The sequence below is a fragment of the Tachyglossus aculeatus genome, chromosome 4 (genome assembly GCF_015852505.1).
Source record: "Tachyglossus aculeatus isolate mTacAcu1 chromosome 4, mTacAcu1.pri, whole genome shotgun sequence".
NCBI classification, from domain to species: domain Eukaryota; kingdom Metazoa; phylum Chordata; class Mammalia; order Monotremata; family Tachyglossidae; genus Tachyglossus; species Tachyglossus aculeatus.
In genome coordinates this window covers 105,677,969-105,692,819 of record NC_052069.1, presented here as the reverse complement: position 1 = coordinate 105,692,819, position 14,851 = coordinate 105,677,969, and the positions used below count along the sequence as shown (strand labels likewise).

General features: G+C 41.5%; 1 protein-coding gene across 1 annotated transcript in view; it reads right to left on the bottom strand.

Annotated features, from left to right (window-relative positions):
• Nucleotides 1-14,851, bottom strand: part of C5 (complement C5) — a 75,856-nt gene that overhangs the window by 44,720 nt on the left and 16,285 nt on the right. The window contains exons 11-16 of the mRNA XM_038744589.1: nt 14,539-14,724; nt 11,388-11,591; nt 7,570-7,779; nt 6,877-7,026; nt 3,982-4,111; nt 20-88 (exon numbers count right to left, since the gene is read on the bottom strand). Coding sequence (XP_038600517.1) covers nt 20-88; nt 3,982-4,111; nt 6,877-7,026; nt 7,570-7,779; nt 11,388-11,591; nt 14,539-14,724 — 949 coding nt within the window. The remainder of the gene's footprint in view (nt 1-19; nt 89-3,981; nt 4,112-6,876; nt 7,027-7,569; nt 7,780-11,387; nt 11,592-14,538; nt 14,725-14,851) is intronic.

The following is a 14,851-nucleotide window of genomic DNA, read 5'->3' as shown; positions in this document are numbered from 1 at the left end:
AATAAATCTTTTAAAGCACCTTTTTTCTCTATTTTTTCTTTAAGTTGAAGACATCGTTTTGGTCTGAGAACTTCCTGACAAGGTTTTTCTGTTTAGAAAAAAAAAGAAAATGAATATTAAATATTTATAATTGTCAATGCAATATAAATTCAGAGGCTCTGATCCCGTGACAGAAAATGTTCCAGAGTTACGTATTTGCTAACTAAGCCTGTGTCAGAGTGGATCGTTTTCTTAATTTTCTTCATTAAAATTGTATCCAACCCAATTTGCTTATATTCACCCCAGCACTTAATAAACTGCCTGACACATAGTAAGCACCTAATAAACACTACAAGTATTACTGTTGTTGTTATTTAGTTATATTATTAAAATTTCTCATTGACATTACTTACAAAGTTATATTTTTCCAGTCTAAAATTTGGTTCCTCTTTTTTCTTCTGATCCTTTCATTTCCATCTGAACAGTTCCCAATATACTGGTGTCTAAATTACTCAGTATTTCTTCCATTCCATCATTTAGTAATTCCTGCTGTTTTCCTTTGCCTTCCCCATTTTTTCCCTTCAGGCTACACCGAACCTTTCTTTGTACAGTGTCATTCTCATATCTTTGTTTACTGTTTCCTTGCATTATGTAGTCCAAATCTTTGATATTTTGTCATCAGAAATGAAATGCTCTTAAATTCGTTTGCCCTCACTGTGACGTTAACCGAGGTTCTCAGCAGTAAATCCTGGCCAAAAGAGCACCTAGAGTCGCATTAGGAGGTCCTGGATCCCAGTCAGCCTCCATTGGGTCCTATATCTATTCTATTTATTTTATTTTGTTAGTAAGTTTGGTTTTGTTCTCCGTCTCCCCCTTTTAGACTGTGAGCCCACTGTTGGGTAGGGACTGTCTCTAAATGTTGCCAACTTGTACTTCCCAAGTGCTTAGTACAGTGCTCTGCACACAGTAAGCGCTCAATAAATACGATTGATTGATTGATTGATTGATTAAAGACCTTCAGAAGTCCCCTTCTAATGCAGGTTTTAGAGGCCTGATCAAAGGTGTAGATGTCATTGCGGGGCAGCCTACCATTTCCTACCCCAGAGCTGGCTACAGGAAGCTCAAGGATAAAGCCCTTCTGTGCCCACAATTCCAAATGTCCATGTGTCTCCCCAGCTCCTGAAACTTCTCCCTTACCTCCTACCAACCTGATTATCTTGTGTCTACCCCAGTGCTTAGAACAGCGCTTGACACATAGTGCTTAACAAATACCATCATCTTTATTATGATTATCCCAGGCAGACACCAAGATCTGAGATCTCAACAATGTTCAACAGTTTCCTAACAAGGCAACAGCAAAAATGAATCTGGTTCAAACAGCCTTTCCCTAGAGCTAATACTCTCCCCAACAAGGACCTTCTGAACTTTCCTGTAGACATCCCAGAGCACACCTTCCTCTGGTCCTTTGCCCTCTTCCCGCAGGTTGTTTCAGATTCCAATCTCACCCCCTTTGAATCTTTCAGTTTCAATGTGTCCTTTTCTCCCCATCAGGGACAGATGTCTCACCCCTCAGGGTCCTAGCCATTGGCTCCAGACCTCCAGGATATTCAAACCTTAATCTGGGTTCCTCTCAATCCCTCCTTGTGCTCTGTGTTCACAGGGCCCACATCACAAGCTTTTCCTATGTCCTGCCCTTCTAGGCACACAGCTCACTTCCTCTCACCTTCCTCTCCCACATCCTGGCCCCTCTACTTCCTCTCCAAGTCTTCTCTCGAATTAGCTTGGCTAAATCCTTACACTTGCCTCACAGAGAGGCACTATGGAATGACACTCTTGGCTTCCTCCTCCCTCTCCTAAGTGTGGGGGTCAGTGGAACTAGTCAGCACACTCTCACCCTTTTCTTGAATCACTTTATTGCTGAGCTTTATTCCTGAGCCTTACATTCCATTTAGATCTCAATTTCCTGTTCCATGCATATTCTACAATATTTTTGCATTCCCCCCAGTCCTATCTTGACCGAATTTGCCCAAATTTCCTGTAACTCTTTCTATATATCACTCTTATTTTAGTCTACTTGGATGTATGTTACTAGCTTCCCTATAAAAACGCTTCCTTTCTTTCTGTTCTAAATCCTTTTTCATCATTATCTTTCAATCAATGCAGACCTCGTTACCTCCAGATTTAATAATTCTGCTTACCTCCAATCTATAACACTTCATTCTAATTCCTCTAAATGCATGTCTATCCATTCAGCATTAGCATTACTCTCTTTCCTAAATAGTTCCTTATATTAAGCAATTAGATTCCCACAAACCTATTTCTATTCCTCTTATATACCCTACCCTTCAGTACCACCCTCTTCTTCTTTCACTTTTTTGTGTATTCTAAAATGCTTGGTGGCAAAATATGGGGCCCCAGGTTCTCTAAATATTTAATTTTACCCAGCTTGAGAGTAATTTATGCAGACTTATCTGACATATCTCCTTCCCCATCTTTCATTCATTCAATCGTATTTACTGAACACTTACTGTCCTATGTCTCTAATTAGACATCTTTCTAACCACACCTCCTCCTCACTTTTGTACTGGACTTTTTAAATACCAACGTCCTTGAACATCCCAATTCAATCAATCAAGCAATTTGGCCTTATTGTCTGCAGAGCACTGTGCTAAGCACTTGAGAGAGTACAATATAACAGAATTGGTAGACACATGTCCCTGCCCACAATGGGCAGTTGTATTTTTCTTCCCCATTGGACTGCCATGACATGCCCCATGTTCATGTCACTGTGAAGCCCTTTGGCCCCTACTTCAGCATGGGAAGGATTCCAGCCATGGCAGTGTACCTTCTCAACTATGTAAACATGGGGAAAACTACCACAGTGGCTGCAACAGACTTCTGTGTCTGTTGGTCTGAGAAACCTGAAATCTTGCTGTTCCTGTCATATATATCGTCATCATTGTCTTTTATATTTTTGGTTCATCTTTCCTTAGGTGCATTCATTCATTCACTCAATCATATTTATTGAGCACTTACTGTGTACAGAGCACTGTACTAAATGCTTGGAAAGTACAGTTTGGCAACAAATAGAGATAAAGAATGTCACTAACCCCATCACCCTCATTCATTCATTCAATTGTATTTATTGAGCGCTTCCTGTGTGCAGAGCATTGTACTAAGTGCTTGGGAAGTAGATCTGAGACAGTCCCTACCCAACAATGGGCCCTCCTTACTCTTCTACTGTGAGTCTCTTGGAGGCCAGAAACTATGTCTATAGCTCATCCATGTACTCTTTTTTCAGTATTTAGAATAGCACTTAGCACACAAAAGATTCTTAATAAAAACTATTACTACTACCACCGTCCAGTTCAATCTTTCTTGGGTTCATTTTTTTCCTCCTTCTAGTTTCTTAACCCAAAAGATGTTCCCTTCTTCCTTTTTTAATGAATCCTAATTCTCATAAACCTCATTAACCATGCAGGTTGTTAATAATGATTGAGACATTAAATATACTTTGTTTTTCCTCCCTTCCCTCATTAAGAAAGGAAAACAAGGAATGGTGGAGAGCTAATCTTGGGCTGGTAACAGAGGGCTAGTGAAATCCCCAATCCAGGGAAAATGGGGTAGTAAGTTCATGATTTGAACTGAGGAAATTATGACTGCTTGAGAACCTTAATGTAGGGTTCTGTCAACCCTCATGTTTCTTCCACTGTCATATTCTCTATCATAAATTTGATCCACTTTTTTATATTTCAGAGAAACATCCAAGATTCCACGGGGAGCACTGTTTTGCCATAATCATCCTTCTTGCTGGATGCATCATTTTTACGATGAAACAATTTCCACCTTGTTTTTCTTTACTAATTAAGCTCCAAAATACCAATGGTTGATATTAACAGCCCATAAAAATTCAGTATATCACAATAGCTCAGAGTTGCAACAAGCTTGAGAAAAAGAGAAAAGCATTTTAAGTGTACTTTCTTGATTAGCTAGATGAATTACCTTCTTCTCTAGAGTCATCAGCATTAGCATTGGTGAGAAATGTTAGTCCTGCTAAATGGAACACATTAGCATTGTTCTGGCCTCCTCCTGCTCCACATCCCAGGTCACTTTTTTCTAAATTTCGCAGTAACTATTCAAAAAACAAAAGAATGTTTTAACAAGAAATTGCAGTTTATAAAAAAGTTTTGGCCTGCATTTATCTGAGTGGCAAGAATCAATTTATTTCCTTAAATTGCAGAAGCCAGGTCCCTAAAAAGTACTGCATATTGATGAATTTGCTTTCAGCATTATGAAAAGCAGTTCAGGCCTCCTAGAGTCTCAATATTATCATAGTAATATTTCCTGAATATGTCTCCTCTTGAATTTACTCTCTTTGAATTTCTAAATTCATTCATTCATCCAAGCTCACCAAGATCATAAGAACCTAGGTCCTGCTCACTCCAGACCCGTGCTCTATCCACTAATCAATGCTGCTTCTCATGGCCCAGTGGATGATGATAGCATTTGTTATCATCTAGAGAAGCAGCGTGGCTCAGTGGAAAGAGCCCGGGCTTTGGAGTCAGATGTTATGGGTTCAAATCCCCGCACCGCCAATTATCCGCTGTGTGACTTTGGTCAAGTCACTTCACTTCTCTGGGCCTCAGTTACCTCATCTGGAAAATGGGGATTAAGACTGTGAGCCCCCTGTGGGACAACCTGATCACCTTGTAACCTCCCCAGTGCTTAGAACAGTGCTTTGTACATAAGCGCTTAATAAATGCCATCATTATTATTATTATTATTGCTAAGCACTTGCTCTGTGCCAAGACCCTGTACTAAGCACTGGGGTAAATATAACATAATCAGGTTAGACACAGACCCTGTCTAACATGGGACTCACAGTTTAAGTGAGAGGGAGAACATGTACTGAATCCCCATTTTACAGATGAGGAAACTGAGGCACAGAGAAATGACTTGCCCAAGGTAACACAGCAGCCAAGTGGTGGAGCTGGGATTAAAACCCAGGTCCTTTAACTTCCAGGCCTTGTGCTCTTTCTATTAGGTGACATCTCTTTCCTATAATTAGTAACTTCTTCCCTCTTATTTACTAAGTGTTTTGAGATCTATGACTGAACTTCTCCCTGAAGTATAAAAGAATCTGAAGTTTGCAAAGTTATTTTAAATGGATGATACTCTAATAAATGGTAATACAGATATCTTGCCTACCGATTCTGCCCTCAGGTCACTAGTATAAGGGCTCCACTAACTTTCTCCAAAAGGAATTTTTTCTATATCTGGATGAATTTTGGACACCTTCCTGGCATTTCTAATTAACATCTCATTTTAACCATTTGGCAAATTGAGTATTTGCTCAGAGTCCATGGTTATCTGTAGGTTCCCCGTGGCTGCTAGGGTGGCTACTGCGGTGGATTTAATAGCACACCTTGTCCCTGTTAATCTGCGTTTATCTCTAAGCATCGCTGCTTGGTTCTACAAATAGCCCAGAAGGACATAGTAATATGGACCATTAGTTATCTATATGACTTGGGGAAGGAGGAAAATTTTGGTCTGAGGGAATTCCGGGCTTCTACTCTTCTTGCCCACATAAATCTTTTTAAATTTGGATCCCTTCATTTGACGTCCTCATAGATCTGATACACACACACACACACACACACACACACACACACACACGCTTTTTCATATGTGCATATACGTATGCACATATTACATATTTCTATCATTGTCCTTCACACTTGAAAGAGACACCCATAATGGTGAAATTCAAATCTGAGTGCACAAGACCAAAAAGACCACCGTAGGACCTATAGTTTTGTACACTTTTCGCTTTTGCCTCATTTTTTCCTCAATCCTTACAAAGTTTCTGCTCAAAAAGAATTACTCTTTCTTGATTGTAGAACTTCATGCTGGTTTATCCATTGCAAATGACTTCACGTTTCAGCTGAGATGCAATATTTTCTGAGGCGTTGTTTTACTGTATTCTTGAAACATTCCCTCTATCTTGCTTTTGGTTTCCCAGTTTTAACTCACTGTACAGCAGTTGTTTGGTTACCCTGCCAACATTTGTTCTCCTCCTGTGCTTCAGCCAGAGAAGCTGTGTTGGTGTGAGCGTAGCTTCAATGAGCCGAAACTGATTTTAATCCAGAATGTCCGTTATTTGTGATCCTGTATAGTCATTTGATCCTGCAATTAGCCCATAAATGACCCTGGTGAAACTTCCTAAAGAGTCGACTGTGGCACTCTTGCAGAGTCTAAGTCTCATAGCTTTTAGCGAATGTTGGCTGGAGCTACAGCTCTGTACTTCTTTGTTACCACACATCTGACAGTCACCCAAAGGTTATGCCGCTGCTCTTCTTTATTGGTGTGATTGGTCAGTGAGCTGCCTAGGTTACAGAATTCTTTGAGAGCAAATAACTCTGTCTTTCCCATATACATTTTGATTGTGCAAATGATTTCCCTTGTGCAGGCTGATGCAGCCTCTCAGTTTTCCTTAGTCTGATCTTCAGCACGTAGTACATGGCTAATTCGGAGAGGGACTGTGCCTTTAGGGAATCCAGCAGTTCTGGAATGAGACTTCAAATGATGCTCAAAATCTGTTGACTTGGAAGTTTCCAAAAGGTGCATCCCAGTCTCCCACTGAATCTTCCAGCATGGCTGTGTAGAACAAACTGCACACCTTCACAAAACTTCCAAATCCCCTCTCCCTTCTACAAGCAACTGCTATTCCTAATCTTTTTGCAAAGGAATATCTCCTGTTTATTAGAGAATATCTTCAATCCATCCCGACCACAGTAAATTCTGACCCTGAGAACCACTATGGAAACTCCATTGGATCAGAGGACATTGCTTTAGCCCACACTACAACGCCATAAATAAAGTATTACCACACTTAACTTTTTCCATAGGCTTCTTGATTTTTCTCTGGACCCCATATATAGCCTTGTCCATTATAGATAAAGCAGCATAAGAACTGAACTGAGTTTTCATATTAAGGTAGAGGACTTTGCCTGGTTTATATGAACTTTCAGGGTTTGAGAGATAAACCTAGAAGTTTTAAAAAAAAAATCACACAAACAAAAATGTGTCATGGTCATTTGAGAAAGAAAAGCTTCTTTAAATGTAACTAAACACATCAGTTACTAGTGCCTATCATCACCCTCATCTATTGTGTTTATTAAGTAGAGCACTCTAAAGGAGCTGAATCTGATTACAGAGGACATGGTTCCAGTCTTTGAGCCATGTACAATATAGCAGGAAGATAGGACAAACCGCAAAAAAGAAGGACACACCACTAGATAAAAAATGCAAATCATCATCATCATCATCATCAATCATATTTATTGAGCGCTTACTTTGTGCAGAGCACTGTACTAAGCGCTTGGGAAGTACAAATGCCAGGGGTAGCATTTTACTAAGCAGTAGTAATTTACTAAGATGTTCATAACTTACATGCATAAGTACTAAGGTAGCTAGAGTGGCCAAGCTGACTAGTGAAAGGCTTCCCAGCAGAGACTAAAACATGGATCAGGTGTAAGAGGGATAGCGTGTTTGAGGCACAATAACTGGAATTGTAAGCCTGATACTCACCTCAAGCTTGTTGCCACACTTTTCTTCCACATTTAGCCAGACCGAATCGGCTACTAATTCTGCCTTTTCTTCGCCTGTGATAATATAGTACACAAGAAGACGGGCTGAAGGAACCATGTTCTGGGTTACTGGAATACTGAGACTTTGAAAAGAAGAATCCTCATGCTTCCTTACAATCCCAAAATGCACTATTTTACCCTTGGATAAAACCTAAAGGAAAAATAAAAACAGATGATGGTATTTGGGGCTGGTGCAAAAGATGGCCATGCCCTAAATTGCTGCTTTGTTCTTTTAATTCGCCTCCCCGATACAAAAAAAATCAGTATATGAGAAAAAGACACCTAGAATCACTGACTCCATTGCTGTATGTAGGAGCTAGGTTTTCCACTTGTGAAGTCAAGAAGGGAAAATAGAATCTAATTGTTACTTAATGAGGAAGAGAATATTTCCAGTGACCTGTGCAGGTTACCATTAGCCCTGGGCTTGCAGGTCACCTGGGGTTCACTGGGTTTTTGCTGGAGGCAAATGAATCATTCTCATCCTCTGACAATCCTAGCAGGATTTGATATCTTTACCCCTTTGCATTCAGATTCCTGGTCTCATTTTTAAAATGCCAGCAGCAGTATGCAAGACAGTCTCCAGCTCTCAGGTAGGTACTGTGTCAGGTATAGTGCCTGGCATACAGTAAGCGTTTAACAAATACCATTATTATTATTATTATTATCATCATCAATAAGGATGAAATTTCTATCTGCCTACTTCATTGTGCTGCTGGTGTGGCATTTTTGAAGCACTGCTGAGAGCCAGGAGCTGGAAAACTGAGGCTCACTGAGCTGTGGTGGGAAGAGAGGGGTCTGCCCAGTATGGATATGGAGGCTGAAATTTTCCAATGGTTTGCTCCTCTAGCGTGCAGGTAAATGTGATGAAGGGCTAATCCCAGGTACTGAAGTAAGAGATCAGAAATGCTGGATCTCCTGGCAGTGGAGGGCACCTGCTCACTGTCATTTTGAGTAGATATAATCGTCACCCACCCACCTTCTACACTTGTCCATTCATTCCTCTTCCAGTAGCAGACTGGAGAGGGTTCCATGAAACTTGGTGAAATTCATTTTTGATGAAGTGACATTGGCTCAACATTTTATGATAGTAACAATGACGTTATTTGTTAAGTGCTTACTACATGCCAAGCACTGTTCTAAGCACTGGGGGAGATACAAGGTTATCAGGTTGTCCCAGGTGGGGCTCTCAGTCTTAATCCACATTTTACAGATGGGCTGAGGCACAGAGAAGTTAAGTGACTTGCCCAACCAGACACCCCTGGGACCAGGTACTGAAAGCTATCTCAACTCTACTCTCAAATGCCCACAATCCTCCCCATGTCCCCCCTACCCCTGCCTGGATGGTCTAATACTCGTAATCACCACTGTTTTTTGTATCTATTTTGTTTTTATTCAGTGTCCATGCCACCCTCTCTTTTCCAACTTCCAGCCTCTGCCTCCTGAGACTGCCAAAAAAGGGACGACGGTGTTGATTCGTGGGTGTGCTGGGAGAAGACAGGCAACAGAGGCAGAAGTAAAGGCGGCCTGGGAGGGGATGGTCACCACTGCCTGCCCATCCCCATCTCACCCCAGTCCACCCTCATTGACCCACTTTTGGCAGTCCCAGGAGGAGAGAGCTGAAAACCAGGTAAGAGGATGGTAGAGGGAAAGCTGCTTAGTTTTGTGGGGGGTTTTAAGTATTAAAAAAGGAAAACAGTCTGAGTTCTAATCCCAGCTCTTCTGCATGTCTGTTGTGTGACCTTGGGCAAATCATTTAACTTCTCTGGGCCTCAGTTCCCTCATTGGTAAAATGGAAATTAAGACTGTGAGCCCCATGTGGGACAGGGATCATGTCCAACCTGATTAGCTTGAATCTGCCCTAGAGTTTTGGCCGGAAAAACAAAACAAAAACAACTGTCAGCCTCCTTTCGTCCCCTTTTACCACATCACCTTCTTCCCACCAAACTCAAGCCATACAGTAATAATAATACTGATATTCGTTAAGCATTTTCCCTCTGCCAAGCATTGTACTAAGCACTGGTGTAGATAGGCACAAGATAATTAGGTCAGACACTGTCTCTGTCCCATATTGGGCTCACAGTGTAAGCAATTAATCAATCGTATCTATTGAGTACTTCCTGTGGGCAAAGAACTGTGCTAAATACTTGGGAGAGTAAGTAGAACAGAGCTGGTAATCACTTTTCCTGCCTACAGTGATTTTACAGTCTAGAGAGGGAGGGAGAACACATATTGAATCCCTATTGTAAAGATGAGTTTACAGAAGGCAAAGAAAATTTTAGTGATTTCTGTAAGGTCACCCATCAGGTGAGTGGCAGAGCTGAGATTAGAACCCAGGTCATCTGATTGCCAGACTTGTGCTCTTTCTACTAGGCCATGTTGCTTCCCAAACTTCAGGATGGAGGAGTTCCCAATGCTACCACTCTCACTGATGCAGACCACCCTGCCAAGATTGCCAATTGATATGAACTGAAATAGTTCGCCGAGCTTTAAAGGATCAGAAAAAAAAATGCTTTTTCTGGTCTGTTGGGCCTTTTTAATTTTTTTAATGGTATTTGGTAAGTGCTTACTATGTGCCAGGCACTATTCTAAGTGCTGGGATAGATACAAGCTAATCAGGTTGTACACAGTCCCCAGCCTTAATCCCCATTTCACAAATGAAGTAACTGAGGCACAGAAAAGTGAAATGACTTGCCCAAGGTCACACAGCAGACAAGTGACAGAGCTGGGATTAGAACCCAGGTCCTCCTAACTCCCAGGCCTATGCTCTATCCACTAGGCCATGCTGCTTCTCTTCAGGGCATCGGTTGAAATTTGGCTTATGCTAAATTAGTGTAAGGGTCATTCCCATCTGGAGTTTGTTTGAAATGGTAGATGACCATTCTCCAAACTTGCCATTGTAACTGAGAGAAGCAGCATGGCTCAGTGGGAAAAGCACAGGCTTGGGAGTCAGAGGTCATGGGTTCTAATCCTGGCTCCGCCACTTGTCAGCTGTGTGACTTTGGGCAAGTCACTTAACTTCTCTGTGGCTCAGTTACCTCATCTGTAAAATGGGGATTAAGAATGTGAGCCCCATGTGGGACAAGCTGATTACCTTGTATCTACCCCAGCACTTAGAACAGTGTTTGGCACATAGTAAGTGTTTAACAAATACCATTATTATTATTATAGGCAGGGCAACGTGGAGAGTATGGTGATCTTGGCATTCATTCCAAATCTCTATTCCAAAGAATAAGGTACAGTCATGGAGCCTTTACTCCCACTACTGTGGTGTCTGGCCATCTACAGAGAAATCATGTGGGAGACCAGGAGATAGAAAGAGAGCATGGAAGGGGATAATTAGTCCTTAGATGATCAGGGAGGGTCACTGCTGCCAATACTCCTCCTATCCATTTGCTGCTGCTGCCTCTGCCTGGCTTCTGGCTTGGAAAAGAGGAAGGGCAAGCTTGGTTAAAGAGAACCAGATCATCATTGCTGCTGGGCCACCGACACTCTCTCCCCACTTCCAACAAGGGAATTCTGTGCCTTGCATGCAAAATCTCAACACAAATTCTGCTACCCGGAATAATGGGGATGGGTAGATTCCTTTGCTGATATTTCTGGCCAGGAAATCTCTAATTCAGTCAACATGAGATTGCCTGTCTCAGCTTGAAAAGTACCCTCTCTCTAGATCAAAGGTGGAGTAAGACACCATTATATCCATTACTTTTTAAGAAACATTTTTACAAGCTGATGAAATGCTTTGAAGTACACATTACTTACCAAGTAACTGTAATGTGTTATTTTGTCAATATAAGGACTTCTGGGCTGCACCGTAATGCTCATGTGATCGTTCACAAGCAAAACTTTGTTGCTGTCTGGCCAGTCAATATAACAGTAACTCTGACTGAGAGAAGAGTAAGCTACTGCTCTGTATTCTTTCAAAGCCTGATTTTCCTCTGGAATATGTGGATCCTCAGTTTTTACCTAAAAAAAAAAAGGATATTGCAAGAAATATTTAAAGATGTAAGTTTTTCCCTAGTGAAATGTCACTTCATTTTGCAAGGAGCAAATACAAATGAAAAGCATGCTTTTTTTTCATTTTAAGAGCTAGATCAATTGAAATATTGAATAGCATCTTGAAGGCCATAGATGAAATCAATGATGGATGACAATCCCAAGAAATTAGGACCATGCTAGACACAGTTCTGGAAGTTAACCAGAATCTGCATGAACTCGGCTCTGGTATAAGTTAAAAAGAGGTCACGGAACTGACGTTCCCACAAATGGGACAACAGGGGTGGTGGCAGTTGTGGGTGGCAGCCAGGGTTGCTCTCCACCCACATGGGGACTCTAGACTGTAAACTCGAGGTGGGCAGGGAATGTATCTGTTTATTGTTGTATTGAACTCTCCCAAGCACTTAGTACAGTCCCCTGCACACAGTAAGTGCTCAATCAATACAATTGAATGAATGAATGAACCTAGCTTCCTGCCCCTTCCTTTTACACTGTTTTGGTCACTAGCAGCTACAGCCCCACCTCTCCTATTTTGCCTCACTCCGAGGCCCCAGACTGCATTCATTCAATCATATTTATTGACTTACTTTGTGCTAAGCACTGTATTAAGCACTTGGGAGAGCAGAATACACAAACAAACATTCCCCGTGCACAACGAGCTCACAGTTTGCATCCATGGCTTCGCCCTACCTCCTTCCCCTCCCCACAGCACTTGTGTATACTTGTACAGATTTATTCCTCTATTTATTTTACTTGTACATATTTACTATTCTATTTATTTTGTTAAAGATGTGCATATTGCTTTAATTCTGTTTGTTCTAACAATTTTGACACTTGTCTACATGTTTTGTTTTGTTGTCTGTCTCCCCCTTCTAGACTGTGAGCCCGTTGTTGGGTAGGGACTGTCTCTATATGTTGTCGACCTGTACTTCCCAAGCGCTTAGTACAGTGCTCTATAAATATGATTGAATGAATGAATGGTTGGATGACCACTTCCCCCATCTATCACTACCCATACAGCGAAAGTACATCTGCCTTCGGGGTAATGGGAGTGGTAAAGGGTATGACAGAGGTCACCTGGGCTTAATTTTTCGGTTTTAAACTTTCAGCTCTGCTTAGAACCATGTAAGAATAAGGAGAGATAAACTCCTAGAGTTTAATTTGAATCATACACTACTTAGTAGAGTACCATTCTCGGTAGCTGAGTAAATACTACCTGAGAACAGGAAAATGTAAGCAAAGTGAATAATGCTTAGTTGTTTTTCTTTTTTTAAGAAAAAGATTGATTGCTACTTCTGTAACAGCTGAATGCCTGCCTGCCTATTTTTATTTACTTTAAACAAACTGGACTATTGGTGTTCAGAAATTGCAAGGGAAGAATAAAGTTCCTACTAGAGATATAAAATAACTTTTTTAAATACCTGCTTAAGCGATTAAAAGTTTCATTTAATTATTTCACCACCAACTATTTTTTTTTTTACCAACAATCTGTTTCTACTTCCTTCCTTATTCTTCAGAGAAAGCAGGAAATAGAATCCTCAGCAGGCAACAGCTGCCTCACAGAGGTTTCTACTTCCTGCTCCCAGCGAAGAATAAAGGAGAAAAGTTTAAAACAAATTGCAGCAGGGAACCAGCTTAGCCTAGTGGAAATAGCACGTGGCTGGGAGTGAGAGAATCTGTGTTCTAATCCTGGCTCTATCACTTGTCTGCTGTGTGACCCTGGGCAAGACACAACTTCTCTGGGCCTCAGTTACCTCACCTGTAAAATGGGGATTAAGACTGTGAGCCCCAAATGAGACATGGACTGTATCCAACCTGAGTAGCTTGTATCTAACCCAGAACTTACTTCGGTGCCAGGTACTAAGTAAGTAATTAACAAATGCCTTTAAAAAACCTTGCAATAGATTAACAGTAACCCTCTCACTTACCAAGAAACTATTTTACACTGAATATTATTCAAACACATTTTTGTCTTTGAGAAGTTTAGTCTCTGATAAGGAATTTTCCTCATTTATGTGAACATTTCCCATCCAGAAATCCAGGGTAAGGCATTAGATTGGGGGAAAAGATGAACATCTTTGGGAAAGCTTAAAGTTGGGGAAGGGGACTTCCAGTGGGGTGGAAGCTAAAAAAGGCAGCACAGGGAGTGGGGAAGGGCAAGAAGGATATGAGGAAGAGAAGGAGAAACATGACCTCACTTTGCAGTCTTCAGCATAAGGCGACTGCCTCCACCATCACCTCTGCCCTCCTCCCCTCACAATGACTACCCTGGCAACTTCTACCAAGGCTGTTACTGCGTGGGCTATTTTGGGAGTTTTCAGCACAGCCATCCATCAACAATTCCGGCATGTAGAAGCAGCCAGAACCGCCACGGCTGCAGAGGAAGGTTGGTGGTGGAAGAGGAGAGGTTCCAGCCTTGGAAAAGCCAGCTGAGGTGGTAGATGACCTCAACTAGCAGCTTTTTGTCTTTTCCTACCTACTGCTGCTGCTGCTTCTCTGCCACTGGCATCCAGGAAAATCCTGCCCCCTTGGCTGGAGGTGCTGATTGCCTTTTTTGGGGATGGTGGCACAAGACCCTAAATCCTTGGTGGACACTCCTAATGTGCAACATATAGCCACATTAGGGAAAGGGAATTCTCTAGTCTAATATTAATGCCATGTTACCGCTGCTGCTACTTCCTCTGTCATCTACAGGGGTTGTTGCCATCCGGAAATAATGGAAAGGAAATCCACAAATTATCAAGTATGAGGTCAGGGGATTCACATCCTAATCCTCTATCACTGTGCCTCTTGAACCAACATCCCGAATGTAAAATTACAAAAGAGTCTTCTAGGGTGTTTGGCTGGGTGGCCAAAATACACAGTTAGAAAGTACACACTGTACTACAAACATAAAAGTTGGAAGAATTCAGCTCACAGAAAACTCTAATGCCTCTGCATCAGATGGAAGATTAACCACAAAGGAAGCCACTCCATCATTTTGATTTGATATACTTTTCATTGGCTCCTGAGACGACTCCTCTTGATTCTCGTGAATTATACTTGCTTTCAGGTTTACCAAAACACCTCCTACATGTTGGTCCTGTGAATCTTTCACCTGCACCTATGTATCAGAATGAACAAAATTACAATCATTATTATTATTAGCATCAATTAAGGGCTTACAATGCGCCAATCACCATACTAAGCAAGGGAATGGCTATGCGAGACTCTTCGAAGGCATGATCCCT